Raw genomic sequence first — 27,989 nt, 5'->3', positions numbered from 1 at the left:
TCAGTTTCCTAGGATCAGTTTCCTGGGATCAGCTGCCTGGGATCAGTTTCCTGTCTGAACAGGAAGTGACAGAACCCAGACGGAGGTTCAGGCCCAAACAGTCAGAAGAAGGAATGAAAAACCCAGAAAAAGTAAAAGCACTAAAACGGGCCGAGCAGAAAATCTGAGGTGGGAAGAGAATGAAGTGAAATATTCATCTGAGATCCTGAGATGTGCTGAAAGCCTGGACAAACAGCGCGCTCACTTTAATGGATGTTAACACGCCGCAGCTCAGAGTTCAGAACCATCTTTGGTTTCCACTTCAGTTTCAGACCTGAACCGACCCGGTTCCTTTCAGAAACCCAAAGGTTTGGTTCTGTGGGGAGTTTCAGGTTCATTCTGGTTTTCTTATGTTCAAAATAACATTTCTGAACACTTTGCTTTTTAATCTGCCTCATTGATAGATAGATAGATAGATAGATAGATAGATAGATAGATAGATAGATAGATAGATAGATAGATAGATAGATAGATAGATAGATAAGTACTTTATTCATCCCAATTACTGATTTGATCTGATTCTATCTATTGTTCTTATTTCTTTCTTTTTTGTTTAAAATTTAAATCATGCTTTTTATTTCTACTGTTTTAATGTCTCTGTAAAGAACTTTGAATTGCCTTGTAGTTTAATTGTGCTATAAAAGAAATAAAAAAATAAAAATAAATTGGGAAATTATTGTGTTGCAACAGCGTACACTATAAAATATATGTAAAATGAAAGGAAAAACAAGCAAATAGAATAGAATAAAAATAGAGAATAAACATCAGCTATAAACAAATCTACAGTATGAAAAGTAGGGTAAATAATGATAATAATAATAGTAATGATAATAAACATCAGTAAACTAAATAAAAACAGATTTGTACATTTAACAATAAAGGTCAAAATAAATTTAACTGAGCAGACTGAACCAATAAGAAATGTATGGTATATGGATAAAATATGTGGTATATGGATAAAATATGGGGTATATGGATAAAATATGGGGTATATGGATAAAATATGGGGTATATGGATCAAATATAGGGTATATGGATAAAATATGGGGTATATAGATGAAATATGGGGTATATGGATAAAATATAGGGTATATGGATCAAATATGGGGTATATAGATAAAATATGGGGTATATGGATAAAATATAGGGTATATGGATAAAATATGGGGTATATAGATAAAATATGGGGTATATGGATAAAATATGGGGTATATGGATAAAATATGGGGTATATAGATAAAATATGGGGTATATGGATAAAATATGGGGTATATAGATAAAATATGGGGTATATGGATAAAATATGGGGTATATGGATAAAATATAGGGTATATGGATAAAATATGGGGTATATTGATCATTTATATTATATTGCACTATGATGATATTTGTGCAAATGTTATTAGTGCAAATGTCCAGATGTGTGTGGTGTAAACGTTCTGATTTACAGATCTCAGAAGCCTATGTTCAGGTATCTGAGGTGTGTGGGATCAGCCGACCATCAGAAGCTCAGCTGGATAAAGTTCCTCAGAACGCCGTCGGCGTGGCGTCTGTGAGCAGAACGTCGGATCAGAGGATGCTCGCGCTGATCTGGTTTCCTGTCGGCGTATGAAGCCGAACATGAAACGATGCTGCTGTTTATGTGTCACCACGCTGAGTGGGTCCCAGCGCCGGTCTGATGGACACACTCATTCATTATTAACGCGCACACACAAACAGCCGCTTCATAATTCAGAGGCAGTAAAATAATGAATAAATAAAGTGAGCTGAAGACAGAGATGAGTGTTATTAGAGCGAGCATCATCGCACTCACACACACTGAGCTGTCAATCAAACACACACACTCTGAGCTGTCAATCAAACACACACTCACACTGAGCTGTCAATCAAACACACACATTTTGTTTTGTTTCTTCTTGTTTCCTGCTGACGTCTCGTTTGTTCTGATCAAACACTGAGGCTGCGTTCACCTACTACATCCTTCCATACTGATCGATCAGACAGTATGCAGAGCTTTTACCCACAATGCATTTCGCTCCTGCCCGAGCCGAAATCAGCCGGCCTGAAGCTGATTTCTCTTAAGCTCTAAACTCTGTAAACTTTAGCAACATTTGAAACATTTTCAGGCGAGAAAGTAGTCGTTTAGATCCCCAACGTGTTGAAAACCTGACAAAATACCGGCTGTTTACAATTTTGTTCCCATGAATTCGGCGCTACTAAAGCTAGCCGCAGTGAGCTAACGCACTTCCGGTTATTTTCACAAAATAAAATACCCGTTGCCTTTTATCATAGGGAAAGCCATTACCATACAATTGGTGCTTTTGTTTTGAAAACAGGAAGTGAACCTACCCTCGTTGTAGCTAGCTTGAAACTGCCGTTTTGACAGGAAATGACGATCGGCGACGTCACGTTACGTTGCATCTTGGGTAGTTTGAGAATGAGTAGTAACCTCATGATGCATACCCAACATTTCGGAGAATCTAGTATGCATCCGGGAACTTCTCGCTTACTCAAACTCGCATACTAACTCAGAAAGTTAGTAGGAGTAGTAGGAGAAGTATGCGGTTTGGCACACAGCCACGGACTCTGTTCTCTGATCAGGAACCTCAGCTTCCTTCAACAGGAACATTCCGCCTCAGAACCTCAAAGAACCCAGTCTAACCGTTTCAGGTCCATACAGTTCTCCTCTAAGAGCAGTGGAACCGAATTCAAGCACCTCTTAAATATCACCAAGAACCACCAGAACCTCAAGTGGAACCACTACAGCCTATCCAGGTACCACCAGAACCTCATTGTACAGACCATTGAACCCTTCAGCATCACATTATCATAAACCAGCAGACGATCCAAGTCCAGCACTATCAGAGTCTAATCAAGAAACCCAGAACCTCATCTTAGATCCCGACCCGTCGGAACCTTATCAAGAGAAAGTAGAACCTAAATGTGCAGCAAAAAGGACACAAAGACGAACCACAAGAGTCCTTCTTCCATCAAGTTATGTTAAGTTATGGAAGAGCACATTCCCCCCATCAGAACCTCCTTCTTTAGAACCCTGTGGAACCACAGAACCTCTAACAGGTTGTGATTAAAAAGTGACAGGAGGGGGCATGTAGGGGGCGGAGCCTCAGACGGGGTCACCGCCAGTCAGCTGGAACACGTGTTTATGCGTGTTACAGCGGGTCGGAGCGGCTGGCGTGTTGAAACCTGACACAGATGTGTCACCACGGGAATTAAACACCTGGCATGTTCAGCACGCCGCCGTGCACGAGCACGAGCGCTGCTGTGGTCAGAGGTTCCCCTTATATGACTGCACACAGGTTTGTTTTCATTTCATTCATGTAAACAACAACAAACGATAACTTCAGAAAACACACATTCCTGATCTGATTGATCATCTAATCAATACCAACTGTTCATCAGCTGAATAATAACAGCACATTTATGTTAAAGTCTTTCTGTTTTATATATATATCTTTTATCCTTATTTCTATTTTTAATGAGCTGATGACATTTATTATTCATACATGTTGAATATTTTATCAACACTTTGTGCATATTATGGAAGGCTTCTCCGTGTTGGCACTCGCCAAACAAAATAAACATCAAAGAATATGATATATAAACTCAGGACACCATGTGAGTGCTGTACCTGTGTGATTAGCGTGCTAATTGCTAATCACACTGTGTTTATTGTTTGCACACGCGCCTGCAGCTCTGTGTGTGTGTGTTCACTCAGAAAATAACCAACAGCCCGATGTGTTCTCCAAGCCATTAGGAGCTAATGAGTGCAGCGCTAACGCAGCTCGCTGCCTTAATGACCTCTCCGCTAACCATTAGCCACCTGAGGAGCTCAGTGCTAACGCAGCTTAGCATGCCACATTAATGACTCCACAATTAACCTCCCAATGAGACGCCATGACGGCAGAGAGAAGTTACAGAACCAGACCATGTGACCCCGACTCACCTGCACATTTGGTCCTGGCTCTGAGCGGTGGCCCGGGGTTTCCTGTGCCGCCTTCCAGGGGCCTCGTGAGCAGCACGCTGATCTCGTACTCCGTGTCGGGGTCCAGGTGTCCGATCTTATGTGTGGGCTTATCGACAGGTGTGGTGTCGATCAGCATCCCCGCCATCGTACGGTACTCCACCTGAAAACCAAACGTTTCTTACAGTTCTCCTCACAAACCACTAGAACCTCATCAGAAACAAGTAGAAGCCCATTAGAGGTAATCTGGACCTTCTCTTAGACCACTAGAACCTCATCAAATACAAATAGAACCCCATTAGAGGTAACCTGTCCCTCCCCACAGGTCCAGGACCTTCTCTTGGACCACTAAAACCTCATCAGAAACAAGTAGAACCACATTTAAGGTAATCTGGACCTTCTCTTGGACCACTGGAACCTCATCAGAAACAAGTAGAACAACATTAGAGGTAACCTGACCCTCCCCACAGGTCCAGGACCTTCTCTTAGACCACTAGAACCTCATCAAATACAAGTAGAACCCCATTAGAGGTAACCTGTCCCTCCCCACAGGTCCAGGACCTTCTCTTGGACCACTAGAGCCTCATCAGAAACAAGTACAACCCCATTAGAGGTAATCTGACCCTCCCCACAGGCCCATGACCTTCTCTTGGACCACTAGAACCTCATCAGATACAAGTAGAACCACATTAGAGGTAATCTGACCCTCCCCACAGGTCCAGGGCATTCTCTTGGACCACTGGAACCTCATCAGAAACAAGTAGAACCCCATTAGAGGTAAACTGACCCTCCCCACAGGTCCAGGACCTTCTCTTGGACCACTGGAACCTCATCAGAAACAAGTAGAACCCCATTAGAGTTAATCTAGACCTTCTCTTGGACCACTAGAACCTCATCAGATACAAGTAGAACCCCATTAGAGGTAACCTGACCCTCCCCACAGGTCCAGGACCTTCCCTAGGACCGCTTGAACCTCATCAGATACAAGTAGAACCCCATTAGAGGTAACCTGACCCTCCCCACAGGTCCAGGACCTTCTCTTGGAGCACTAGAACCTCATCAGATACAAGTAGAACCCCATTAGAGGTAAACTGACCCTCCCCACAGGTCCAGAAACGTCTCTTGGACCACTAGAACCTCATCAGAAACAAGTAGAAGCCAATTAGAGGTAACCTAACCCTCCCTACAGGTCCAGAACCTTCTCTTGGATCACGAGAACCTCATCAGAAACAAGTAGAACCACATTAGAGGTAAACTGACCCTCCCCACAGGTCCAGAAACTTCTCTTGGACCACTGGAACCTCATCAGAAACAAGTAGACCCACATTAGAGGTAAACTGACCCTCCCCACAGGTCCAGAAACGTCTCTTGGACCACTAGAACCTCATCAGAAACAAGTAGAACCCAATTAGAGGTAACCTAACCCTCCCTACAGGTCCAGAACCTTCTCTTGGATCACGAGAACCTCATCAGAAACAAGTAGAACCACATTAGAGGTAAACTGACCCTCCCCACAGGTCCAGAAACTTCTCTTGGACCACTGGAACCTCATCAGAAACAAGTAGACCCACAATAGAGGTAATCTGGACCTTCTCTTGGACCACTGGAACCTCATCAGATACAAGTAGAACCCCATTTAAGGAAACCTGACCCTCCCCACAGGTCCAGGACCTTCTCTTGGACCACTAGAACATCATCAGATACAAGTAGAACCACATTTAAGGTAACCTGACCGTCCCCACAGGTCCAGGGCCTTCTCTTGGACCACTAGAGCCTCATCAGAAACAAGTAGAACCCCATTAGAGGTAACCTGACCCCCCCCCAACAAGTCCAAGACCTTCTCTTGGACCACTGGAACCTCATCAGATACAAGTAGAACCACATTAGAGGTAATCTGACCCTCCCCACAGGTCCAGGGCCTTCTCTTGGACCACTGGAACCTCATCAGATACAAGTAGAACCACATTAGAGGTAATCTGACCCTCCCCACAGGTCCAGGGCCTTCTCTTGGACCACTAGAGCCTCATCAGAAACAAGTAGAACCCCATTAGAGGTAATCTGACCCTCCCCACAGGCCCAGGACCTTCTCTTGGACCACTAGAACCTCATCAGATACAAGTAGAACCACATTAGAGGTAATCTGACCCTCCCCACAGGTCCAGGGCATTCTCTTGGACCACTGGAACCTCATCAGAAACAAGTAGAACCCCATTAGAGGTAATCTGACCCTCCCCACAGGTCCAGGACCTTCTCTTGGACCACTGGAACCTCATCAGAAACAAGTAGAACCCCATTAGAGTTCATCTAGACCTTCTCTTGGACCACTAGAACCTCATCAGATACAAGTAGAACCCCATTAGAGGTAACCTGAGCCTCCCCACAGGTCCAGGACCTTCTCTTGGACCACTAGAACCTCATCAGATACAAGTAGAACCACATTAGAGGTAAACTGACCATCCCCACAGGTTCAGGGCCTTCTCTTGGACCACTAGAACCTCATCAGAAACAAGTAGAACCACATTAGAGGTAAACTGACCCTCCCACAGGTCCAGAAACTTCTCTTGGACCACTAGAACCTCGTCAGAAACAAGTAGAACCCAATTAGAGGTAACCTAACCCTCCCCACAGGTCCAGAACCTTCTCTTGGACCACTAGAACCTCATCAGAAACAAGTAGAATCACATTAGAGGTAAACTGACCCTCCCCACAGGTCCATGGCCTTCTCTTGGACCACTAGAACCTCATCAGTAACAAGTAGAACCACATTAGAGGTAAACTGACCCTCCCCACAGGTCCAGAAACTTATCTTGGACCACTGGAACCTCATCAGAAACAAGTAGACCCACATTAGAGGTAACCTGGACCTTCTCTTGGACCACTGGAACCTCATCAGATACAAGTATAACCCCATTTAAGGAAACCTGACCCTCCCCACAGGTCCAGGACCTTCTCTTGGACCACTAGAACCTCATCAGATACAAGTAGAACCACATTTAAGGTAACCTGACCCTCCCCATAGGTCCAGGACCTTCCCTAGGACCACTGGAACCTCATCAGATACAAGTAGAAGCCCATTAGAGGTAATCTGACCCTCCCCACAGGTCCAGGACCTTCTCTTTGACCACTAGAACCTCCTCAGATACAAGTAGACCCACATTAAAGGTAATCTGACCCTCCCCACAGGTCCAGGACCTTCTCTTCGACCACTGAAACCTCATCAGAAACAAGAAGAACCCCATCAGAGGTAATCTGGACCTTCTCTTGGACCACTGGAACCTCATCAGAAACAAGTAGAACCCCATTAGATGTAACCTGACCCTCCCCACAGGTCCAGGACCTTCTCTTGGACCACTGGAACCTCATCAGAAACAAGTAGAACCCCATTAGAGGTAATCTGACCCTCCCCACAGGTCCAGGACCTTCTCTTGGACCACTAGAACCTCATCAGAAACAAGTAGACCCACATTAGAGGTAACCTGACCCTCCCCACAGGTCCAGGACCTTCTCTTGGACCACTGGAACCTCATCAGAAACAAGTAGAACCACATTAGAGGTAATCTGGACCTTCTCTTGGACCACTGGAACCTCATCAGATACAAGTAGAACCCCATTTAAGGAAACCTGACCCTCCCCACAGGTCCAGGACCTTCTCTTTGACCACTAGAACCTCATCAGATACAAGTAGACCCACATTAAAGGTAATCTGACCCTCCCCACAGGTCCAGGACCTTCTCTTCGACCACTGAAACCTCATCAGAAACAAGAAGAACCCCATCAGAGGTAATCTGGACCTTCTCTTGGACCACTGGAACCTCATCAGAAACAAGTAGAACCCCATTAGAGGTAACCTGACCCTCCCCACAGGTCCAGGACCTTCTCTTGGACCACTAGAACCTCATCAGAAACAAGTAGACCCACATTAGAGGTAACCTGACCCTCCCCACAGGTCCAGGACCTTCTCTTGGACCACTGGAACCTCATCAGAAACAAGTAGAACCCCATTAGAGTTAATCTGACCCTCCCCACAGGTCCAGGACCTTCTCTTGGACCACTAGAACCTCATCAGAAACAAGTAGACCCACATTAGAGGTAACCTGACCCTCCCCACAGGTCCAGGACCTTCTCTTGGACCACTGGAACCTCATCAGAAACAAGTAGAACCACATTAGAGGTAATCTGGACCTTCTCTTGGACCACTGGAACCTCATCAGATACAAGTAGAACCCCATTTAAGGAAACCTGACCCTCCCCACAGGTCCAGGACCTTCTCTTTGACCACTAGAACCTCATCAGATACAAGTAGACCCACATTAAAGGTAATCTGACCCTCCCCACAGGTCCAGGACCTTCTCTTCGACCACTGAAACCTCATCAGAAACAAGAAGAACCCCATCAGAGGTAATCTGGACCTTCTCTTGGACCACTGGAACCTCATCAGAAACAAGTAGAACCCCATTAGAGGTAACCTGACCCTCCCCACAGGTCCAGGACCTTCTCTTGGACCACTAGAACCTCATCAGAAACAAGTAGACCCACATTAGAGGTAACCTGACCCTCCCCACAGGTCCAGGACCTTCTCTTGGACCACTGGAACCTCATCAGAAACAAGTAGAACCCCATTAGAGGTAACCTGACCCTCCCCACAGGTCCAGGACCTTCCCTAGGACCACTGGAACCTCATCAGAAACAAGTACACCCACATTAGAGGTAATCTGGACCTTCTCTTGGACCACTGGAACCTCATCAGATACAAGTAGAACCCCATTTAAGGAAACCTGACCCTCCCCACAGGTCCAGGACCTTCTCTTGGACCACTAGAACCTCATCAGAAACAAGTAGACCCACATTAGAGGTAACCTGACCCTCCCCACAGGTCCAGGACCTTCTCTTGGACCACTGAAACCTCATCAGAAACAAGAAGAACCCCATCAGAGGTAATCTGGACCTTCTCTTGGACCACTGGAACCTCATCAGAAACAAGTAGAACCCCATTAGAGGTAACCTGACCCTCCCCACAGGTCCAGAAACGTCTCTTGGACCACTAGAACCTCATCAGAAACAAGTAGAACCACATTATCAGCTCACCTTGGCACTAGAACCCAGAACCCCCGTTCTATGTCAAATGAGTGTCAGAACCGGCTCACACATCAGAATGAGATCCATATTCACCTCTCTATCGATGATTGGTCCGTCTCCATTGATGGAGTTGGCGTTGAGTTGGATCCAAAGGTACGTGGCGCCAACTGCTGTCAGCTGAGGCGGGGCGATGGGAACCGGAGGCTCTGGGGAACCAACAGAACCAGGATCAGACTGACAGGCAGAGAACCACACACACACTCAGGGTTTCACTGATCTTCTAACGAAGGAGGAACCAGTTAATTAATATTTGTGACCTTCGGCGAATCACAGCAAACCTCGAATCTATTACCCACAATCCTCGGTGGAGCTGCTCCATTTCTGCCTGACCCACTTCATCAGACACACATTTCAGTCTGAGGTCACCTGCTGCAGATGATGGAGTCATGTGACACACCTTCTCACCTGTTGCTGAGGGATCAAACAAACTATTGACCTGTCTGTCAGATCTTTGTCCCTGTATTGATCAGCTCTGGTTTGATTGATACCTGATGATCTGGGTTAGGGTTCCTCCTCACATCCTCGGATCACATGTCGGGTGATCCACAGGTGATCAGGTGATCCACAGGTGTGTTTCCCTGCGCTCCAGAGTATGATTTGTGATTATAATTTGTGTTTTTTCAAAAGAAATTTAGAATACCATAGTTCTCAGGCGGGGTTGTTAGAAGGTCTTCATTCAGAACGCTTCACAGATCTGTTTAACATTTCTGGGATCAATGAACCGCTCTGAAGGCAACTGAACACCTTCTGGGATCAATAACAATCATTCTCAGGCAAACAGGGACTCAGTAATGAACATAAATTTCCTCTGAGGACAGTAAAAACATCAGATCAATAGAAGCTCACCATCGATCAACCTTTGTCAAACCATTAGTAAAAATGGTTTTCCAATCAGTAAAACTATTTCTGGACCAAGAAGAACACACCGTAACATTTTCCTTCAATCAATGGAAACTCCAAACTGGATCAATGAAACTCCTGTGAGACCAGAAATCCCTCTTTGATCAATAAAAACCCTTATTGGACTGTTGCCAATCGTCATGGATCAATAAACACAGTCGTCCAGCCATAAGTCATCAGAGGTCTGTCACTAACCAATAAAACTCCTCATGGATCAATAAAATACTCCTATCAATAAAACCGCTTATACACCATTATAAAACTCTCTTTGATCAATAATCACTTATCATACCGATCCTTTTTCACCAAACCAATAGAACCTGATCACTGATCAATAGAACCTGATCACTGATCAATAGAACCTGATCACTGATCAATAGAACCTGATCACAGATCAATAGAACCTGATAACAGAACAATAGAACCTGATCACAGATCGATAGAACCTGATCACAGATCGATAGAACCTGATCACAGATCGATAGAACCTGATCACAGATCAATAGAACCTGATAACAGATTGATAGAACCTGATCACAGATCAATAGAACCTGATTACAGATCAATAGAACCTGATAACAGATTGATAGAACCTGATCACAGAACAATAGAACCTGATAACAGATTGATAGAACCTGATCTAATATCAATAGAACCTGATAACAGATCAATAGAACCTGATCACAGATCAATAGAACCTGATCACAGATCAATAGAACCTGATCTAATATCAATAGAACCTGATAAAAGATCAATAGAACCTGATCACAGATCGATAGAACCTGATCACAGATCAATAGAACCTGATTACAGATCAATAGAACCTGATCACAGATCAATAGAAACTCAAGAACAGAACCTCCTGACAGACACGGACTGATCAGGTGATTGATCAGGTGATTGATCAGATGACTGATCAGGTGATTGATCAGATGATTGATTAGATGATTGATCAGCTGATTGATCAGATGATTGATTAGATGATTGATCATGTGATTTATCAGGTGATTGATCGGATGATTGATCAGGTGATTTATCAGGTGATTGATCGGGTGATTGATCAGCTGATTGATCGGGTGACTGATCAGATGATTGATCAGATGATTGATCAGGTGATTGATCAGATGACTGATTAGATGATTGATCATGTGATTTATCAGATGATTGATCAGGTGATTGATCAGATTGATCAGATGATTGATCAGGTGATTGATCAGGTGATTGATCGGGTGATTGATCAGATGATTGATCAGCTGATTGATCAGATGACTGATTAGATGATTGATCATGTGATTTATCAGGTGATTGATCAGATGATTGATCAGCTGATTGATTGGGTGACTGATCAGATGATTGATCAGGTGATTGATCAGGTGATTGATCAGATGATTGATCAGATGACTGATTAGATGATCGATCATGTGATTTATCAGGTGATTGATCAGGTGATTGATCAGATGATTGATCATGTGATTGATCAGGTGATTGATCAGGTGACTTTCTTTCACTCGCAGCTGATTGGCTGCAGTTTCACGCTGTTTAACGTAATCTGATGGTAATCAATAACAGAAGCTGTAGGATCCCAGCAACAACAGATCCAGTTTCAAACTGATTCAGCTGTAATAAATGTTAGAATTGATGAGTTTTCTGATCAATAAATTGTTGTAGGACTCACGTTTGACCGTCAGCTCAGCGTAGGAGGACACGCCCACGCCTCTCTCTGATTGGGAGATGCAGCGGTAGCGTCCAGAATCGCCTTTCGTCGTGTTCTCCACATCGAAGCTCGCCACGTAGCGCCGAGAGTTCACCGGCTTGGTTTCCTTGACGACGGCCTGACGACCGCCCATCCCCTGGCGACCAGGAACACACGGCGTGCACACACACGTTAAACACAACGATTCTTTCTCATCTTTACGTTCAGATTCATGTTAAACCTTCAGACTGAAAGCATCCACACTGTTGTTGTTTGTTGTTGACAACTGTTTGTAAACACTGATCATGTGTTGTTGACAGCTGTTTGTAAACACTGATCATGTGACAGCTGTTTGTAAACACTGATCATGTGACAGCTGTTTGTAAACACTGATCATGTGACAGCTGTTTGTAAACACTGATCGTGTGTTGTTGAGAGCTGTTTGTAAACACTGATCATGTGTCGCTGACAGCTGTTTGTAAACACTGATCATGTGACAGCTGTTTGTAAACACTGATCATGTGTCGCTGACAGCTGTTTGTAAACACTGATCATGTGTCGCTGACAGCTGTTTGTAAACACTGATCATGTGTCGCTGACAGCTGTTTGTAAACACTGATCATGTGACAGCTGTTTGTAAACACTGATCATGTGTCGCTGACAGCTGTTTGTAAACACTGATCATGTGTCGCTGACAGCTGTTTATTAACACTGATCATGTGTTGTTGACAGCTGTTTGTAAACACTGATCATGTGTTGTTGACAGCTGTTTATTAACACTGATCATGTGTCGCTGACAGCTGTTTGTAAACACTGATCGTGTGTCGCTGACAGCTGTTTGTAAACACTGATCGTGTGTCGCTGACAGCTGTTTGTAAACACTGATCGTGTGTCGTCGGCAGCTGTTTGTAAACACTGATCATGTGTCGCTGACAGCTGTTTGTTAACACTGATCATGTGACAGCTGTTTGTTAACACTGATCGTGTGTTGTTGACAGCTGTTTGTAAACACTGATCATGTGTTGTTGACAGCTGTTTGTAAACACTGATCATGTGTCATTGACAGCTGTTTGTAAACACTGATCATGTGTCATTGACAGCTGTTTGTAAACACTGATCATGTGTCGCTGACAGCTGTTTGTAAACACTGATCATGTGTCGCTGACAGCTGTTTGTAAACACTGATCATGTGTCGTTGACAGCTGTTTGTAAACCCTGATCATGTGTTGTTGACAGCTGTTTGTAAACACTGATCATGTGTCGTTGACAGCTGTTTGTAAACCCTGATCATGTGCCATTGACAGCTGTTTGTTAACACTGATCATGTGTCATTGACAGCTGTTTGTAAACACTGATCATGTGTCGCTGACAGTTGTTTGTAAACACTGATCATGTGTTGTTGATAGCTGTTTGTAAACACTGATCGTGTGACAGCTGTTTGTAAACACTGATCATGTGTTGTTCACAGCTGTTTGTAAAGACTGATCATGTGTTGTTCACAGCTGTTTGTAAACACTGATCATGTGACAGCTGTTTGTAAACACTGATCATGTGACAGCTGTTTGTAAACACTGATCATGTGACAGCCGTTTGTAAACACTGATCAGGTGTCGTTGACAGTTGTTTGTAAACACTGATCATGTGACGGCTGTTTGTAAACACTGATCATGTGACAGCCGTTTGTAAACACTGATCAGGTGTCGTTGACAGCTGTTTGTAAACACTGATCGTGTGACAGCTGTTTGTAAACACTGATCATGTGACAGCTGTTTGTAAACACTGATCATGTGTTGTTGACAGCTGTTTGTAAACAATGATCGCGTGACAGCTGTTTGTAAACACTGATCATGTGACAGCTGTTTGTAAACACTGATCATGTGTCGTTGACAGCTGTTTGTAAACACTGATCGTGTGACAGCTGTTTGTAAACACTGATCATGTGTTGTTGACAGCTGTTTGTAAACACTGATCGTGTGACAGCTGTTTGTAAACACTGATCATGTGACAGCTGTTTGTAAACACTGATCATGTGTCGTTGACAGTTGTTTGTAAACACTGATCATGTGACAGCTGTTTGTAAACACTGATCATGTGTTGTTGACAGCTGTTTGTAAACACTGATCATGTGTCGTTGACAGCTGTTTGTAAACACTGATAATTTGTCGTTGACAGCTGTTTGTAAACACTGATAATTTGTCGTTGACAGCTGTTTGTAAACACTGATCATGTGTTGTTCACAGCTGTTTGTAAACACTGATCATGTGTTGTTGACAGCTGTTTGTAAACACTGATCATGTGTTGTTGACAGCTGTTTGTAAACACTGATCATGTGACAGCTGTTTGTAAACACTGATCATGTGACAGCTGTTTGTAAACACTGATCATGTGTCGTTGACAGTTGTTTGTAAACACTGATCATGTGACAGCTGTTTGTAAACACTGATCATGTGTTGTTGACAGCTGTTTGTAAACACTGATCATGTGTCGTTGACAGCTGTTTGTAAACACTGATAATTTGTCGTTGACAGCTGTTTGTAAACACTGATAATTTGTCGTTGACAGCTGTTTGTAAACACTGATCATGTGTTGTTCACAGCTGTTTGTAAACACTGATCATGTGTTGTTGACAGCTGTTTGTAAACACTGATCATGTGTCGTTGACAGCTGTTTGTAAACACTGATAATTTGTCGTTGACAGCTGTTTGTAAACACTGATAATTTGTCGTTGACAGCTGTTTGTAAACACTGATAATTTGTCGTTGACAGCTGTTTGTAAACACTGATCATGTGTTGTTCACAGCTGTTTGTAAACACTGATCATGTGACAGCTGTTTGTAAACACTGATCATGTGTCGTTGACAGCTGTTTGTAAACACTGATAATTTGTCGTTGACAGCTGTTTGTAAACACTGATCATGTGTCGTTGACAGCTGTTTGTAAACACTGATCATGTGTATTGATCGCTGTTTGTAAACACTGATCATGCACATTTATCGGTATTGATCAGTATTGATCGGTATTGATCGCTCACCTGCAGGTAGAGCAGCAGGTTGCTCTGCGGCCGCCCGTTGACGGTGCAGTGAAACATCGCCGTCTGTCCCGCGTTCACCTCCACGCCTTTGATGTGCAGGAAATTTGGCGTGCTCACTGAGGACACAGAGGTCAAAGGTCACACTCTGATGACATCATCACCTCGCTGACATCTGGAGAATCTCTGGGAGCCAATCAGAGAATGGATGCAGGCGTTTGTGTGTTTCTGAGTTTATCAGAAATTAGTTTATTGGACGATGTGGAGAGAAAAGCTGGTCCAGCTCAGAGATGTTTACAGGTTTAACACGCACACACACGATGCTCTGGGGATGTGTGTGTGTGTGTTAAACCTGTAAACATCTCTGTTTACAGTGTGTGTTCACAAACAAAGACTCTTCAGACGAGCAGGTAGATAAACAGATGGATCAAAGTCCATACTAATCAGTTTATGTTTTTATATTTTAATGAGCCCCACACACACACACACACACACACACACTGACCTTGTTTGTATGATGCCAGCTCAACTCTTAACATCCTTATTCAATTAAACCCAACCTGGTTAAATGAGGAGGGGCGGAGCCTGTTCTACAGGGGGCGGAGCCTGTTTCACAGGGGCTGGACCTGTTATAGGGGGTGGAGCCTGTTATACAGGGGCGGGGCATGTTTTACAGGGGCTGGGCCTGTTCTAGGGGGGAGGGGCCTGTTCTACAGGGGACGGAGCCTGTTCCTCAGGGGCTGGGCCTGTTCTAGGGGGGAGGGGCCTGTTTCACAGGGGGTGGAGCCTGTTTCACAGGGGCTGGACCTGTTCTAGGGAGCGGAGCCTGTTCTACAGGGGACGGAGCCTGTTCCTCAGGGGCTGGGCCTGTTCTAGGGGGGAGGGGCCTGTTCTAGGGGGTGGAGCCTGTTATACAGGGGCGGGGCATGTTCTACTTGGGGCGGGTCTGTTCTGCAGGGGGCGGGGCCTGTTCTACAGGGGAGGAGCCTGTTCTAGGGGGCGGAGCCTGTGTGTGTGTGAACTCACTGCACTGGTGTCCCTGCAGCTTGATGTCCTTGATGGCCAGGACTCCCCTCTGACCAGTGCTGACCGCCTCGAACACCACCTGAAAGACACGCCCACACACAGCTGATCACTCGGTCATCGATGACATCATGACACTGAACCTAAAAGCTTTGGATGAATCAGTCTGTGTGCACATTCCAGCCTTATCGCCACGGAAACCGCTGCCACACTTCCTGTTGGCCGAGAAACAGGAAGTGCTCCTCCCTCCATCTGTCTGTTAGCCTTCTCCTCTTCTCCTCCCTCCATCTGTCTGTTAGTCTTCTCCTCTTCTCCTCCCTCCATCTGTCTGTTACCCTTCTCCTCTTCTCCTCCCTCCATCTGTCTGTTAGCCTTCTCCTCTTCTCCTCCCTCCATCTGTCTGTTACCCTTCTCCTCTTCTCCTCCCTCCATCTGTCTGTTACCCTTCTCCTCTTCTCCTCCCTCCATCTGTCTGTTAGTCTTCTCCTCTTCTCCTCCCTCCATCTGTCTGTTACCCTTCTCCTCTTCTCCTCCCTCCATCTGTCTGTTAGTCTTCTCCTCTTCTCCTCCCTCCATCTGTCTGTTAGTCTTCTCCTCTTCTCCTCCCTCCATCTGTCTGTTACCCTTCTCCTCTTCTCCTCCCTCCATCTGTCTGTTAGCCTTCTCCTCTTCTCCTCCCTCCATCTGTCTGTTAGCCTTCTCCTCTTCTCCTCCCTCCATCTGTCTGTTAGCCTTCTCCTCTTCTCCTCCCTCCATCTGTCTGTTAGCCTTCTCCTCTTCTCCTCCCTCCATCTGTCTGTTAGCCTTCTCCTCTTCTCCTCCCTCCATCTGTCTGTTAGCCTTCTCCTCTTCTCCTCCCTCCATCTGTCTGTTAGCCTTCTCCTCTTCTCCTCCCTCCATCTGTCTGTTAGCCTTCTCCTCTTCTCCTCCCTCCATCTGTCTGTTAGCCTTCTCCTCTTCTCCTCCCTCCATCTGTCTGTTAGCCTTCTCCTCTTCTCCTCCCTCCATCTGTCTGTTAGTCTTCTCCTCTTCTCTGCTCCCTTCATTCTTCTTCTCTTCCCACCATCCCCCACTTCCTGTTTCACCACTCATTGACTTCTCCTCTTTCATTCTTTTTCTAATCTTCTGTCGTTCCTCCTCCCCCTTTCATCCATTTACCCTCCTTATTCTGTCCTTCTTTCTGTTTTCTTTTCTTCTCGTTAACTCCGTCCCTAATGAGCAGGATGCCTTGTTGCCGTGGTGATGCAGCTAATTGGTGTGTCCTGCTGTGATGACGCTGTGTGTGTGAATGTGTGTGCGTACAGAAACAGTCTGAGCTGCAGGTGTGTCCCAGTAACAGACAGATGTTCTCCAGGTGTTCTGTTCCACCATTACACCTATTAAAAGGGAATCCCGTTTTATTGATGTCAGTATTATCTTTAATGATCCAAACTTTAAGGTCCCGGCAGACCGACCCCAACGGATCATCAACATTCCTCCTTTCCATCCTCACCTTCCACACCTGAGAGTAACGACACTAAGATGGATGGAGGCAGGTTTTTAAAGAGGAGAGTCGGTCAGCGGCCCAGCTGGTGGCGGTAATTAGCAAACTGCTGCTAATTAACAGCAAAGAGTCAGCGATAAACCTCATTAAGGGAAACTGTTGGCATGGTCCTCATGTTGAGTTCTATAGCTGTTAGCCGCGTTAGCTGTTCGCTGCGTTAACTGCGTCAGCTGTGTTAGCTGTTAGCTGTGTTAGCTGTTCGCTGCGTTAATTGCGTCAGCTGTGTTAGCTGCATTAGCTGTTAGCTGTGTTAGCTGTGTTAGCTGCATTAGCTGTTAGCTGCATTAGCTGTTAGCTGCGTTAGCTATTAGCTGCGTTAACTGCATTAGCTGTGTTAGCTGCGTAATCTGTTAGCTCTGTTAGCTGCGTTAGCTGTTAGCTGCATTAACTTCATTAGTTGTGTTAGCTGTTAGCTGCGTTAGCTGTTAGCTGCGTTAGCTGTTAGCTTTTCGCTGCATTAGCTGTTAGCTGCGTTAGCTGTTAGCTGCGTTAGCTGTTAGCTGCGTTAGCTGTTGGCTGTGTTAGCTGTGTTCGCTGCGTTAGCTGTGTTGGCTGCGTTAGCTGTTCGCTGCGTTAGCTGTTAGCTGCGTTAGCTGCGTTAGCTGTTCGCTGCGTTAGCTGTGTTGGCTGCGTTAGCTGTGTTCGCTGCGTTAGCTGTTCGCTGCATTAACTGCGTTAGCATATCGCTGCGTTAGCTGCATTAACTGTTATCTGCATTAGCTGTTCGCTGTGTTAGCTGCGTTAGCTGCGTTAGCTGTTAGGTGCATTAGCTGTCAGCTGTTCGCTATGTTAGTTGTTAGCTGCGTTAGCTGTTAGCTGCGTTAGCAGTTAGCTGCGTTAGCATATCACTGCGTTAGCTAAATTAACTGTTCTTGTTCTTGTGTTTTAAGCCTTGTTTTATTTGTTTATATATATATATATATATATATATATATATATATATATATATATATATATATATATATATATGTATATGCTATATAATAAAGTTGATGAACTGTTAGCTGCGTTAACTGTTAGCTGCGTTAGCTGCTAGCTGATTTTATCATCAATAAAAATGAATAATGGATCCATTCCTCTTCTCATCTGTATGCAGACAGAGAGGAGACAGATCTGCTGCTGAGCAGTTTGGGACACAGACAGTTTTGGAGTATTAGATTACTTAATTTACTGGGCAGAAAGCCAGTTTATGATAGCCTGAACTCCCCAAAATAAGGGGAATTAGTTCTATTTTCAGGTGATTGAAACATCTGTTCCGATCCTTCACTGAGACGATTCATTTCTACTTTAACACTTTCTGGTGGTTCAGAGTATCTTTAAACCATCAGAGATTTCTGAAGATGTCTGGTTATCACTTCTGGTTCTGGAACATGGCCAATCAAAGGAAAGGGATCTGATCAGCTGATCAATCACTAACTAACCTGGAGGATCAGCTGGTGGAAATAACAATGTTCTGCTTTCTGTCGGCGGCGGGAGGAGAAGATGTTTTTAGAAGAGGAAAACTCACTTCCTGCTGCACACAGATGTGTGTGTGCATGTGTGTGTGCATGTGCGTGTGCATGTGTGTGTGTGCATGTGTGTTGAACCAATTAGCTGCAGCCCTCATGTGGTTCTGAGATGAAAAAGCTTTTAAAGCCACAAAAACAGAAATTTCCATACAGATCAGTGTGGGTTTTCTACCTCTATGAGGACCGCTCAGTTTCAGACGCTGTGAGGAGATTTGAACTCAGGTGAACTCAGGTGAACTCAGGTGCTGTGTTACCTGGTACTGGTTGGGCCAGGAGATGGACACAGCAAGCTCCACCCCCTTCCAGATGTGGTAGGCGGGGCCAGACGAGTTGAAGACTGGAACTCCCAGAGGACTGTTGTTCTCTGCAGGTAAAACAGACTGTGAGGAGACCTGGAGACTCCGCCCACTCTAACAGACCTGGAGGCTCCGCCCACACACACTGACACACCTGGAGGCTCCGCCCACACACTCTGACACACCTGGAGGCTCCGCCCACACACTCTGACACACCTGGAGGCTCCGCCCACACACACTGACACACCTGGAGGCCCCGCCCACACACTCTGACACACCTGGAGGCTCCGCCCACACACACTGACACACCTGGAGGCCCCACCCACACACACTGAAACACCTGGAGACTCCGCCCACTCTAACACACCTGGAGGCTCCGCCCACACACACTGAAACACCTGGAGGCTCCGCCCACACACACTGACACACCTGGAGGCTCCGCCCACACACTCTAACACACCTGGAGGCTCCGCCCACACACACTGACACACCTGGAGGCTCCTCCCACACACTCTAACACACCTGGAGGCTCCACCCACACACACTGACACACCTGGAGGCCCCGCCCACACACTCTGACACACCTGGAGGCTCCGCCCACACACACTGACACACCTGGAGGCCCCACCCACACACTCTGACACACACCTGGAGGCTCCTCCCACACACACTGACACACCTGGAGGCCCCACCCACACACTCTGACACACACCTGGAGGCCCCACCCACACACTCTGACACACACCTGGAGGCTCCGCCCACACACTCTGACACACCTGGAGGCTCCGGCCACACACACTGGCACACCTGGAGGCTCCGCCCACACACTCTGACACACCTGGAGTCTCCGCCCACACACACTGACACACCTGGAGGCTCCGCCCCCACACTCTGACACACCTGGAGGCTCCGGCCACACACACTGGCACACCTGGAGGCTCCGCCCACACACTCTGACACACCTGGAGTCTCCGCCCACACACACTGACACACCTGGAGGCTCCGGCCACACACACTGGCACACCTGGAGGCTCCGCCCACACACTCTGACACACCTGGAGTCTCCGCCCACACACACTGACACACCTGGAGGCTCCGCCCACACACTGAAACACCTGGATGCTCCGCCCACACACTCTGAAAAACCTGGAGGCTCCGCCCACACACTCTAACACACCTGGAGGCTCCGCCCACACACACTGACACACCTGGAGGCTCCTCCCACACACTCTAACACACCTGGAGGCTCCACCCACACACACTGACACACCTGGAGGCCCCGCCCACACACTCTGACACACCTAGAGGCTCCGCCCACACACACTGACACACCTGGAGGCCCCACCCACACACTCTGACACACACCTGGAGGCTCCGCCCACACACACTGACACACCTGGAGGCTCCGGCCACACACACTGACACACCTGGAGGCTCCGCCCACACACTCTGACACACCTGGAGTCTCCGCCCCCACACACTGACACACCTGGAGGCTCCGCCCACACACTGAAACACCTGGAGGCTCCGCCCACACACTCTGACACACCTGGAGGCTCCGCCCACTCTGACACACACCTGGAGGCTCCGCCCACACTGACACACACCTGGAGGCCCCGCCCACACTCTGACACACCTTTACGCTCCGCCCACACACACTGACACACCTGGAGGCTCCGCCCACACTGACACACACCTGGAGGCCCCGCCCACACTCTGACACACCTTTACGCTCCGCCCACACACACTGACACACCTGGAGGCTCCGCCCACACTGACACACACCTGGAGGCCCCGCCCACACACTCTGACATATCTTTACGCTCCGCCCACTCTGATACACCTGGAGGCTCCGCCCACTCTGATACACCTTAACTGGCAGTACTTCAGAGCCCTCTTCATACCTTTGATGTAAACATTGAGCGTGGCGGGCGTGGCGCCCTCGCGGCCCCCCGCCTGGTAGAACAGGAAGCTGATGCAGTGCGTGTCGTTCTCCTTGAGCGGCGGCAGCAGCAGCTGAGCGCGCTGGCCGCTGTAACGACCCGACGTGTTGACGAACAGGAAGGAGGAGCCTAAAGGTAACCACACAGACAAATCAGATTATCAGTAACATAATCTGAATAAGCTGAATAAGGTCAGCTGGACTTCTTCTTCTTCTTGGGTCTTGAGAAGAAGCTGATACTCCCACCTGGTTCAGAACTGAAGAATCAGGTGAAATGTCTTTAAGACCCAAGAAGAAGAAGAAGAAGTCCAGCTGACGTTACCATGACAATAATAATGATTAAGCTTTATTTACAACATGTAAACAAACATTTCAGCCACCATCTTGTTTGCATTTATTCAGAAAAAAACTGAAACAGTTTGAACTCTGACAATGTTTAAATCCAGGCTGAAAACAGTTCCATTTAGCTGTGCATATGACACCTGAAAGTATTTTATCTGCACTCTTAGCTTTTAAATGAATTAATTAATGATTACTTTTAATGGTTTTTTTAATTTTTAATTTCTTTTTAATGATTTTATTGCCTTTTTATTTTATTTTATTGCCTGATTTTATTGCTATTGTGATTTTATGTAGCTGTAAAGCACTTTGAATTACTTTGTGTACGAATTGTACTCTACAAATAAAATTGCCTTGCCTTGATCAGCTCATGTCACCCCGACCCATGAGTCATCAACACAGGTGAACGCAGACAGGTGAACAATGGTGATATCCTCATTACGGTGAGTGTGTGTGTGTGTGCACTTGTTTTTGGTACCACAGGAAGCCCACCAACAAAGTGGGGCCCTGTGTCTTTGTGGGGCCCAAAATCCTGGACCCCACATGGGAAACCACTCTAAAGCAGCTTGGGATGCTCTCCCAACATGCCTCATGCATTTTTTTTTAACTTGGCCCATTTGGTAGCAATAATTGGAAATGTGTGTGTGCTCAGTGGAGACCCCTTGTCTGTGGGACGTGGTACTGCAAGTGTACACACTACAGGAAGTGTGTATTATTTAACCAATCAGGGCCCTTCATGAAATACCTTATTTCCTGAAGTTTCAGGAAGTGAATAGTTTGATAATGTTGTTGTCATTGTACTGTATTGCAACCAAATGAAAGATTTAAACCAGATAATTATTATTTTAGTAATCAAAGCAACTAAAATAATAGTGTAAACATGTGCATCAGCCCATGTGATAATTTACTTTCATTTTCTTTATTAAAATTCCTACATTAGGCTCCAGTTGTAATGGATCTACATGTTAGTTAATATTCATTAAGACTTTTTTGCTTTATAAAAATACACTAATTCCTTTAGGCTTATTTTGAAAAAATATCGTGTTCATTTTTCATGTTCATGTGTACAAATCTCTGTGCAAGCTGTCAATCATCTGAGCCGGCTGCAGTCTGTTTCTACAAAGTTTCAGAGGGATTTAAATCAACTGCGGACTGTTTAAAGTGTCTGTGTGCAGGTTGAAGGGCGTCTCCATGGTAACAAGAGCCGACCAATAGCAGTGGTGCTTCCTCAGCTGTACAGCTGGGCGTCTTTTAACCATCTCTGAATCAATCAATAGTTTGTTTATAGAAATATTAAAAATGAGATGAAGGTTTCTCAGATAGTTGACCCGTTAAACCAGATTAGATCTGATAGTTGACCCGTTTAACCAGCTTAGATCTGATATTATATGTGTTGCTTTGTGCTGAGACTCCGCCCCCAGCAGAGCTCATCTCTTCCTGATTGGTCAGTCTGTGGTGAGGACCTGTTTCTGGTGGTTCTGCAGCCACCTTCCTGTAAACATTCCTCATTGTTCCCAGAGAAGGAAACAGCTCAGTCAACACTGAGTGTCACTCTGACATCAGCTGGAAAAACATCGACCTTCTGGATGAAAACGTGTTGACGCTGTGACGCCAAACAGGAAGTGACAGTGAAGTGGTGTTCAGAGTTTCTGTTGAACATGAGCTGCACAGCTGCCTCCTTTCAGCTCCACCTTATTGTTAAAATCAGGAATATCCTGCCTGTTCTTTATGAGCCTTTTTGTTGAGTTTTGTTGTTGTTCTTTCTTTAGTTTCATATGTTTAACATCTTCTCCAGCAGCTGTTCCCACTTCCCCTGGATTGGTTCCCTCAGCTCTCCCACACATCTGTCTCTAGTTAAGCTCAGGTTAACCTCTCCTGGTTATCCTCTCCTGGCTAACCTCTCCTGGTTATCCTCTCCTGGTTAACCTCTCCTGGTTTTCCTCTCCTGGCTAACCTCTCCTGGTTAACCTCTCCTGGTTATCCTCTCCCGGTTATCCTCTCCTGGTTATCCTCTCCTGGCTAACCTCTCCTGGTTAACCTCTCCTGGTTATCCTCTCCCGGTTATCCTCTCCTGGTTATCCTCTCCTGGCTAACCTCTCCTGGTTAACCTCTCCTGGCTAACCTCTCCTGGTTATCCTCTCCTGGTTAACCTCTCCTGGCTAACCTCTCCTGTTTATCCTCTCCTGGCTAACCTCTCCTGATTATCCTCTCCTGGTTATCCTCTCCTGGTTAACCTCTCCCGGTTAACCTCTCCTGGTTATCCTCTCCTGGCTAACCTCTCCTGGTTATCCTCTCCTGGTTAACCTCTCCCGGTTAACCTCTCCCGGCTAACCTCTCCTGGTTAACCTCTCCCGGTTATCCTCTCCCGGCTAACCTCTCCTGGTTATCCTCTCCTGATTAACCTCTCCTGGTTATCCTCTCCTGGCTAACCTCTCCTGGTTATCCTCTCCCGGTTATCCTCTCCTGATTAACCTCTCCTGGTTATCCTCTCCTGGCTATCCTCTCCTGGTTAACCTCTCCTGGTTATCCTCTCCTGGCTAACCTCTCCTGGTTAACCTCTCCTGGTTATCCTCTCCTGGCTATCCTCTCCTGGTTATCCTCTCCTGGCTAACCTCTCCTGGTTATCCTCTCCTGGCTAACCTCTCCTGGTTATCCTCTCCTGGTTAACCTCTCCCGGTTAACCTCTCCCGGCTAACCTCTCCTGGTTAACCTCTCCCGGTTATCCTCTCCCGGCTAACCTCTCCAGGTTATCCTCTCCTGGTTATCCTCTCCAGATTAACCTCTCCTGGTTATCCTCTCCTGGCTAACCTCTCCTGGTTAACCTCTCCTGGTTATCCTCTCCCGGCTAACCTCTCCAGGTTATCCTCTCCTGGTTAACCTCTCCTGGTTAACCTCTCCTGGCTAACCTCTCCTGGTTATCCTCTCCTGGTTAACCTCTCCTGGCTAACCTCTCCTGGTTATCCTCTCCTGGTTAACCTCTACCGGCTAACCTCTCCTGGCTAACCTCTCCTGGTTATCCTCTCCTGGTTAACCTCTCCTGGCTAACCTCACCTGGTTATCCTCTCCTGGTTAACCTCTCCTGGTTAACCTCTCCTGGCTAACCTCTCCTGGTTATCCTCTCCTGGTTAACCTCTCCTGATTAACCTCTCCTGGTTATCCTCTCCTGGCTAACCTCTCCTGGTTAACCTCTCCTGGTTAACCTCTCCTGGCTAACCTCTCCTGGTTATCCTCTCCTGGTTAACCTCTACCGGCTAACCTCTCCTGGCTAACCTCTCCTGGTTATCCTCTCCTGGTTAACCTCTCCTGGCTAACCTCTCCTGGTTATCCTCTCCTGGTTAACCTCTCCTGGTTAACCTCTCCTGGCTAACCTCTCCTGGTTATCCTCTCCTGGTTAACCTCTCCTGATTAACCTCTCCTGGTTATCCTCTCCTGGCTAACCTCTCCTGGTTAACCTCTCCTGGTTAACCTCTCCTGGTTAACCTCTCCTGGCTAACCTCTCCTGGTTATCCTCTCCTGGTTATCCTCTCCTGGTTATCCTCTCCTGGTTAACCTCTCCTGGTTATCCTCTCCTGGTTAACCTCTCCTGATTAACCTCTCCTGGTTAACCTCTCCTGGTTATCAGTTTAGTTTCTGGTTATCCAGCCTCGCTGTGTTTTTTCTTTGTTTAACCACCTGAGCCATGAGAAGGTGGAGCAGCCTCTTGCTAACTAAAAAAGTTCAGCTTGAAGCTGCCACAACCTTTCTGTTATCTGCAGGAAACGAGTCGGGAATGTCAAATCAGTTCTGCGAACAAACACAAAGTGGATCGACCTCCAGACTCAAACAGGGATTTCATCCTCAGACTCAAACCTGTTTTTATTTCCAGGTTACAAGTGTGTGTTACTGCGAGTGTGTGCGTGTCAGCGGATCAATGGACCTTGAGGAGAATCGATTAGAAAAACAAGAGGTTTAATCACGGCGGGGGGAAGGAGAGGAGGAGGAAGGGGGAGATAAATGGGAGGAGGAGTGAGGACAAAGCAGCCTGATGAAGAGCCGGACGGAGAACAAAAACTCTGATGAGTTTATTCACATGGAAATGCAGCATTTCTGCGTCCTTCTGATTAACGTTTGTTTGCAGGATCTCCTCACGCCACGAGGGGGAAGTTCTTCTGCAGCTCATCGGGGGAATCAGCACATCTGTTCAGGTCCATTCTGCTCAGAGCTGCAGCTCGGAGGAGCTTTGGAATCTGAGTCGTGTTTTTTATTTAGGGATCAAAACAGGGGCGTAGCTACGGGGGGGCTGGGGGGGGGGGGGGGGGGGGGGGGGGCACTGCCCCCCTGAGAAATGCCCCGTCCATCCAAAGAAAACTGGCCAGAAAAAAGGCCACGATTTATTATCTCTGTTTGTGTCTTGTATTGATAGAATAAATGCAGGTGGTGATTTTAAAAAAGCATATATCTGCAAAGTTTATAGCTTTATTTATGTTTTTGTTATCGTGTCTCCCCCTCCGTAACCTTAACCCCTTGCTGCTGAAAAAAAAAGGCGATTTTCACCTTTTCGGATGTTTTTCTTGTATATAATGATCTCAAATGTAGACTTAATGAAGGTAATAAAAAGCTGGAGTTGGCTGGATGTCTTGCCCCGAGTATCTACTTGAATTTAAACCCTCAAAAAAAAAAAAAAAAAAAAAAAATTACATTAAAAAAATTCCACACTGTTAACAAAATTGACGGTCATGATTTATGCTAGTGTGACCATATTTTCACTACCGAATTGAATTATTACTATGATTATTATTATTATTATTATTATTATTATTATTATTATTATCATTACTATTATTATGCTTGAAGTTGTAGTAGTGGTTTTCCACAGATTTTTTTCAGGTATTGTTTTCTGCCCCCCCACACATGCCATTCTGGTCACACCTCTGGATCAAAGTGGATGGGTTAATAAATCCAGCTGTTTTCCTCTGAATGTCAAAACTGTAAAACTAAAGGTTAGCCTCTCACACAGAGGTCAGAGGTCAAAGCGACCGCTCTGCTCCTCAGGTGGTCTACAGATCCGGGGCTTAATGTGACCACACCAGGGGTGTCGTTCACCTCCACAGCAACGGTTCCACCTGGAGAACAAAGAACCGACCGAGCGCTTCCCGTTTTGTTATGTGCATCCTCACTGGGTCGATTCTGAGCAGAAAGTCCTCCTGCTGAGACTTAACACGGGTTGGGTTTTAACAACAAACAAAGCATTTTCTCTCCCCGACGAGCCGGGTCGGAACCTAAATTGGGGTCTTGTCCGGGATTCTCTAATTGTGGTGGAGACTGAACTTGAGGTTTATCCATTAGGGTTGGTGCAGGTTGTTAATGAGCTAATCCAGTGATAGTTTTTTTTAGTGTCAGCCTCTTGCAGCCTGTGGGGTAAGTTGTCCAACTTCTGGTAGATCACTTACGAGCTGGTGACGGCAGCTGTTTAACTGTTAAACAGGCAAACAGCTGGATTTTCTTTTTAGTTTCACTTCTTACATCAAACTGCAGAAACTCTGTCAGACTGATGGAGAATGAAATCTGTGATATTTGTTTCTTTTGTTACTGCTGAAAGGTTTATGCTTGTTTTGTATTTAGAAGGTTTCTTGTTAGTTTGTTATTTGTTCAGTGTCTCTTTTTTGTGTCTTTTTTGTGTCATCTGCAGGTTTTTGGTGTGTTTAATGCTATGAAGAAAATGTCTTTTATCATTTTATCTTTGAGTTTCAACTTGTTTGTGATGTCAGCTGAAGAGAAACTTCACATAAAGTCAGGAGTTAAACTTCAGATGCATCCATAAAAACCGTCTTTTCCTTTGGAGTTGGCCTTGTTATGTTCTTGTTGAATCACTTATGCTAACGATGACCTTTCATCCAGCTGATAGCGCGGCGGGGCCCTGAGCTCCGGTCTGAAGGGGCTGCAGGGCTTCCTGCTTCAGCTCAGACACACTCAGGCCCGACTGGTTCGGTCATTCCTCCGACTGTTTTCCTGAAAACACGTGCACGTGCTCAATGTGTGCTCGTGCCAGCTGTTTCCTTAGCAACTGAGCAAATGGCAGAGCGTGTGATGCTGGAACCGAGCACTGGAAAAAATCAAAAGTATATTTGTCTCATTTCTAGTCAAAATATCTCATTACACTTAATATCAGACACAACTCCCTAACAAGCACAATTTCAACCAGATATAGGGACTTGTTTTAATACAATACATCTGGAATATCTTGTTAAATGAAAAAGTCTTGAAAACAAATTGTTTTGAGTCGGGTTTCATATGAAACAAGCTTTTTTTTTTTTTACATTTGAAGAGGTTTTGAAGCTAATTTCAAGATCACTTTTATCTCAAAAGTCCTAAATATCACATCTTATTTCAAGAAATCTTGACAAGCCGATTTTCACTAGTTCCATTGGCAGATTTTTTTGCTTATTTCAAGCAAAAACGTCTTTTATTTGTTGTTTTTTTAACTTATTTTTGGAGGGGCATTTTTTCCAGTGAGATAAGAGTCCCGGTACTGAGTCAGATTCTGTTTTTCATCAGTCTGAGACACGAGGTTTGAATCTCAC

At 45.8% G+C, this 27,989-nt stretch overlaps 1 protein-coding gene across 9 annotated transcripts in view; it reads right to left on the bottom strand.

The window, feature by feature from the left end:
• LOC142370192 (receptor-type tyrosine-protein phosphatase mu-like) overlaps positions 1–27,989 on the bottom strand; it is a 198,147-nt gene that overhangs the window by 100,251 nt on the left and 69,907 nt on the right. For all 9 annotated transcript variants that reach the window (XM_075452655.1, XM_075452657.1, XM_075452656.1 and 6 more), the window contains exons 3-9: positions 21,053–21,220; positions 19,107–19,216; positions 15,805–15,883; positions 14,782–14,897; positions 11,733–11,907; positions 9,191–9,303; positions 4,004–4,184 (exon numbers count right to left, since the gene is read on the bottom strand). In XM_075452655.1, the coding sequence (XP_075308770.1) occupies positions 4,004–4,184; positions 9,191–9,303; positions 11,733–11,907; positions 14,782–14,897; positions 15,805–15,883; positions 19,107–19,216; positions 21,053–21,220 (942 nt within the window). The remainder of the gene's footprint in view (positions 1–4,003; positions 4,185–9,190; positions 9,304–11,732; positions 11,908–14,781; positions 14,898–15,804; positions 15,884–19,106; positions 19,217–21,052; positions 21,221–27,989) is intronic.

This window comes from Odontesthes bonariensis, chromosome 20 (genome assembly GCF_027942865.1).
Source record: "Odontesthes bonariensis isolate fOdoBon6 chromosome 20, fOdoBon6.hap1, whole genome shotgun sequence".
NCBI lineage: Eukaryota > Metazoa > Chordata > Actinopteri > Atheriniformes > Atherinopsidae > Odontesthes > Odontesthes bonariensis.
The sequence above is the reverse complement of the archived record's forward strand: the minus strand, read 5'-3'. Positions and strand labels throughout refer to the sequence as shown.